This window comes from Colobus angolensis, unplaced genomic scaffold (assembly GCF_000951035.1).
Source record: "Colobus angolensis palliatus isolate OR3802 unplaced genomic scaffold, Cang.pa_1.0 Scaffold134, whole genome shotgun sequence".
NCBI lineage: Eukaryota > Metazoa > Chordata > Mammalia > Primates > Cercopithecidae > Colobus > Colobus angolensis.
In genome coordinates, this window is record NW_012114422.1 from 131,199 (window position 1) to 137,487 (window position 6,289).

Here is a 6,289-nt window from a genome sequence, read left to right on the forward strand (position 1 = left end):
TCAAAAGACCTCAAACAACAAAAGTAATCTTAAGGAAAAAAAAAAAAGGTGGAAGCATTGGACTACCAGACCTCAAAATATACTGCAAAGTCATAGTAACCCAAACAGAATGGTACTGGCATAAAAATAGATACATAGAAAAATGGCACAGAATAGAGAACCCAGAAGTTAATCCACGTGTCTTTAGCCAACTGATTTTTGACAAAGGTGCCAAGAACACTAATTCAGGAAAGGACAGTCTCTTCAATAAATGGTGCTGGGGGAAAAACTGGATATTAAACCCCCACTTCTCACCCTATACAAAAGTCAACTCAAGATGGATCAAATATCTAAATGTCAGACACAAAACTATAAAACTATCAGAAGAAAACACAGGAGAAATGCTTCAGGACATTAGTCTTAGAAAAAAATGTTATTAGTAAGATCTCAGAAGTATAGGCACCAAAACCAAAAACAAACGAATTCCCATTTGCAGATTATATCAAACTAAAAAGCTTCTGCACACCAAATAGAACAATCAATACTGTATTTAAAAAAAAAAAAAAAAAAAAAAAAGAAATACATCAAGCCAGATCATTCTGTTCAGACCTTCCAAGGGAAATGTTCCTGGACAGCACCTGACTGGGAAAATGCTATCAATGTTGCTATAAAACACAAAATAGTAAAAGCAGCATTTTCCCCAGTTTACTATTCAGTGAGAAAGCCAAGCAGAAACCCAATGCAGCACATTGTGAAGAGTTCCAATGTTCTATTTTCAGCAGTTAAGCCAGGCATACCACCTCCTTCATCTGACCTGGATCCTGCTCTGGACTTCAAGGAAATATACACCTGATTAGCAGTTCAAGAACCCGACGTAAAAATAATTCATGCTATGTTTCAATTGGAGGGTCATGACACTGTTGGGCCCACAGGCAAAGCATTCATAAGTCAATTTACTTTAAGCTCATATCTACCTTTTTGGAAATGACTCCCTATGTTACAGTGAAAGAATTCATCAAAGAATGATTCAATCATGCAGCACTACTTCCTAGAGCTGGCAGGGAAATCCATGCATTTCTTGGCGGATGAGAGAAGGCTGATCCAAGAACACAGTGAAGAGATGCTCCCATTCCTCAAAGTATTTCGCCTCTATGGGCATGAGGATTTAGCACCTGCTAAGTTCCCAAACCTATGCAAAGTGGACAATGTGAGGAAGCGGAAGTTGGATAACTCATTCAGGGCTACCAACCTTCCAAAGAGTCACTATCTAGACTAGCGGATAATGAGGTAGACGAGGCAGTATCAAGACCTTCCTTGAAGAAAGCAATGATGAGTAAAGAAGATGAGGATGGGTTATAGGCAGCATTTAGTGTAATATGTGAAGAGATTAAGATGGCACTGACAGATAAAGGAACCAATAACCAGACTAATCTCCTCACACAGCTTCTTCAGGCAATTGAATCAAGAGCTAGGATGTAGACTTAGAAAAAAAAATTAACTTTACCTTTTTCTTTTATTCTTATTTCCACTGATTAAGAAAAGTTATGTATAGAGTTTTACAAGTCACAGATTTAGCTACATATTAGATTTCAAATTTCAAACTGGAGTTAACAAATTTTGTTTCTATGGGCAGTGGAAGAATTGTAACTAAAAACTATGAAGTCCTGCCAAGTAGCATGCTATTTAAAAACTCTGAGGATTCATTACTTTTTACACTTATCACTGAGAAACATCATATATGTTTTTGGACTTACTCTCAAAGTAAAGTCTTCAATCCACTAAAGTGCAAAGAACTTTCCTTCTACCAGTTATTTATAGTTTTCTTAATGTCAAATTATTAGATGAATAATTTGTTACACTAGAACCAGAACAGCTAAAATTCTCTGAGTGATAGGAATTCCTTAAGGAAGACAACAAATTTCCCTTAAAAAACAAATGGACACGATACTGTGGAAAAACATCTAAACAAACAATAAACAATCTCCCACCAACATTTCCATTTCCTGGGTAACTCAAATTTGCCTCAACTTGTGAATGAAGATAAATGACATCTTCAGTGACTTAAATTTACAATCAAATTTGTTTATTACTGGTCTATAATATCTTCAAAAGGTCAGAACTGGAAACAATGTCTGTACTATAGTACTTTGGAGGTTAACAATAGTATTTAACAATCCTACTCTAGCCTCCAGAGTATCTTTGTGGTAACTGTTACAAAAGAAAAGATGTAAAAATTTGAAGTATCTCCAAAGCTATTTTAAAAATTTATTGCATTAAACTGTTTACTCCAAATTGTGGAGTATAAACTCACCATTTAAACTTTTTCCTTTGAAAAATGACTCTACCTACAAAATAATAGTTTAATACTGTCAATAAGTTACTCATTTCATTTCCTTCAGCCATAAAATGCAAAATCAGCAGTCTTCCACCTCTTGATTATTTTAGATATCTCCAACATTTTCTTCCACGCCTTTTACATATGAAACAAAAAACCTTTATCCGAAAACCACATTTTATATGTCAATTAGTCTGTCAATTTTGAAGACTAGCTTTTCAAAGCAGGACTACTGTTCTTGTCTCCTTCTTTAATATCCTTCATTACAGATGCAAAGACCTGAAAATTATATGAAATAAAGATTAATCCTCAAAAACTACCACCTAGATTAAAGAGATTTAAACAACTATAAATGGGAAAAAGCTTTATTATACTTAACTCTGTCCCCTGAAAGTGTGCCATTCTCAAATCCTCTTTATTTTTTCTAATCATGAAATATGATTATATTCCAATTTTTACCAATTGCCAAATATTCTGAAATTACTATTTGGTAACTAACATTTTCTGAACAAATAAGACTGTGAATTTAATAATGCCAATCGTTTATATTATTCATGGATTGAGTGACACTGCTATCCTTTTATGTCACTTGACTTAGATTGCCAATACTTTTACTTTCCTAATAAGACTAAGTATCTAAAAAGCCAGGACCATACATTATATATTCTTTCAACTACAAACCCTAGTACACAGCAGGTATTTAATATAATAAAATTGTTGTCTATTTGAAATACCAAAGTAATAACTACTCTGGCAAATAAATGACTACGGTGGGTTGTACTTCACTAAATTGATATTATTGGACTTAAATAAAATAAAGCCCAGCCGAGAGCAGTGGCTCACGCCTGTAATCGCAGCACTTTGGGAGGCCGAGGTGGGTGGATCACGAGGTCAGGAGATCCAGACCATCCTGGCTAACACGGTGAAACCCTGTCTCTACTAAAAATACAAAAAATTAGCTGGGCATGGTGGCACGTGACTGTAATCCCAGCTACTTGGGAGGCTGAGGCAGGAGAATCGCTTGAACCCGGGAGATGGAGATTGTACGGAGCCGAGATCGCACCACTGCACTCCAACCTGGGCGACAGAGTGAGACTCTGTCTCAAAAAAATAGATGAAATGAAATGAAATGAAATAAAATAAAATAAAGCCCTAGGTTTGGATAGCTGAGAAGTGGGCAATTTGATTTAAATTCTTGCTTCTTAGAAGTCAAAAATTAATTTTAAAAGACATATTTTTAAGCACTAACATTTAAGAAATACATAATTTTTTTACAATAAGTCAACTGCTTTAACACATCTACTAGAGATAGGAAAATGTCACTCTACCTGAGTCCATTTTTTGGTGCTATTCTGCATCTGAATGGCTGCAATACAACTGAATAGCTTTTCCGATGTGATATCTTCTGGTAATTTAGTTAGAAACTGTGCTATATGAATAAAGTCCATCTGCAGGAGAATATCTTCATATAATCGGAGGATTCCTAATCCAGTCCTAAATAAAAATTCTTCCCCATCTCTGCAAAATACATCCCAGACTCGACAGGCCAGATCAAGTGGTAGTGATTTGCTATATAGTGTGAAGATCCTAAAATTAGAGGGAAAAATGGTCACTGAAATTTTTCATTCATTGATTCATTTACTCAGTAAGCATCTCTATAAAAAAAGAACAGTGTTTATTAGGGATAAAAAGGCAAATAAAATACGGCTTTCCCATCCTGGCCAACATGGTGAAACCCCATCTCTACTAAAAATACAAAAATTAGCTGGGCATGGTGGCACACGCCTGTAGTCCCAGCTACGTGAGAGGCTGAGGTGGGAAAATCGCTTGAACCCAGGAGGCAGAGGTTGCAGCGAGCCGAGATTGTGCCACTGCACTCCAACCTGGCGACAGAGTGAGACCTGTCTCAAAAAAATAAATAAAATAAAATAGCCTTCCTCCCTCAAACTTGAGAAGTGGGAAATTAAATAATAAATAACAAAACTATGTGAATTTACAACCTTATGTAGAGGAAAGGCCTAATATCTACTAGAGTGGTAGAATAGTCTGGTAGTTAAGGGTATGAGCTCTGAAATCAGAATGCCTGAATTTGAATCTTGAATTTGCCACTTATTAGTTGTGTTACCTTGAGCAGGATAGTTGTCTTTACTGTGCCTCAGTTTCCTCATTAGTAAATTATAAGAAAACTACCTCTCAGGATTGTTTTAAAAATTATAGTAGTTAATAAATGTAAAAGTGTTTACATCAGTGTTTGGCATGTAAGAAATGCTAAATAAAAATTAGTTATTATTATTGTATGAAGAACCCAAATATCATCTTTTAGTCACCTAATATACACCCAAAATCTGACTTCTCTCTTTTATCTTTCCCTTGCACAAACATCTATTGTTTTGTTTTGTCTTTTTCCCTCCACCCAGCTTTATTTACTACTTCTTTTGAAGCATGTATACCTTCCAACAGAACCACCAAAATGGTTTTTCCCAACCTTTCTGACAATGTCTGACCATGTAATTCTTTATCCAGTGGTTCTTTGGGAGGCATTCTGGTTGGGGAAGTGAGGAGAGTAACTATTACAGGACTTGTCTTGAAGTTGCCTTGGTAAAGAAAGGACACAATTGTTTACACTGATTGTGTGTTTATTTGAGGTAGTGCTGATGGGATTTGAGGAAGGGAACTAAAAGCTTCCTCACAAAATAATTTTTTAAAAAGTCCTTTTACACTGTCACTTATTTATTCCTATTCCACAAAAATGTCTCTGGGATTTGTATATAATAAACTCAACAGAGACATGAAACAAAAGTCCATCCCTACTTCTTAAATTACAAACACATATTTAATTATATGACAAAAACCACTTTTGATAGTACAGAGACTATACTCACTGTTCAAAATGAGGAGTGCCTAGTCTCAGGTTCTAGTACACAGTACTTACTCTTCATTAGTTCTCTCCTGTCCCCTACATCAATTGTGATCCTGCTATCCCCCATGCTCATACTTCTCAAGACTGACAATGGAGGATTTTTTTTTTCCTTCTTAACAGAATTAGTATTTTAACTTGGATCTCAGTCCCATATTAAAAAACCCTTCTCCCATTTTCTTGGGTCCTTCCCTGATTAACTCTAATGCTCTTGGGGGACGGGAAGAGAATACATTAAAAAATAACTTAATTTTTCTTTCTTTTTTTTTTTTTATGGAGTTTCGCTCTTGTTGCTCAGGCTGGAGTGCAATGGTGAAATCTCAGCTCACTGCAACTGCCTCAGCCTCCTGAGTAGCTGGGATTACAGGCATGTGCCACCACACCTGGCTAATTTTGTATTTTTAGTAGAGACAGTGTTTCTCTATGTTGATCAGGCTGGTCTCGAATTTCTAGCCTCAGGTGATCTGCCTGCCTCAGCCTCCCAAAGTGCTGGGATTACAGGCATGAGCCACGGCACCCAGCCAATAACTTAATTTTTTAAAAAAGCCTAAATTAGTCGGGTGTGGTGGCTCATGCCTATAATCTCAGTCTTTGGGAGGCCAATGAGGGAGGATCGCTTGCATCCAGGAGTTAAAGACCAGCCTAGGCAACATAGTGAGACCCCATCTCTATAAAATAGCAAAAATTAGTTGGGTGTAGTGGTGTGTCTATAGCCCCAGATACTCGAGAGGCTGAGGTGGGCAGACTGCTTAAGCCTGGGATTTTGAGGCTGCAGTGAGCTGTGATCATGCCACTGCACTCAGTCTGGGTGACAGAGTTGGACCCTGTCTCAAAAAAGTTAAAAAAATAAAAATCCTAAACAAAAGAAGATCTGAAAAGACATATTTGACCAATGCCATTACTTATTTTTCTACATTAAAGCTTAATACCATTTACATGAAACCTACTGGTTGTGAATTGTTAAGAATTAAAGTTTAAATATGTCATCTGTACTCTTCTCGCCTCCTCAAATTATCCCTTGAATACCATGCGAATTCTTTCTTTTTTTTTTTTTTTTT

The 6,289-nt window shown here is 36.3% G+C and overlaps 1 protein-coding gene across 1 annotated transcript in view; it reads right to left on the bottom strand.

Annotated features, from left to right (window-relative positions):
* Positions 1–563: 563 nt before the first annotated feature.
* The window catches only part of TBC1D12 (TBC1 domain family, member 12), a 161,103-nt gene continuing 155,377 nt past the window's right edge, over positions 564–6,289 (bottom strand). Inside the window, exons 12-13 of the mRNA XM_011934308.1 lie at positions 3,643–3,901; positions 564–2,593 (exon numbers count right to left, since the gene is read on the bottom strand). Of these exons, the coding sequence (XP_011789698.1) occupies positions 2,525–2,593; positions 3,643–3,901 (328 nt within the window). The 3' untranslated portion in view covers positions 564–2,524. The remainder of the gene's footprint in view (positions 2,594–3,642; positions 3,902–6,289) is intronic.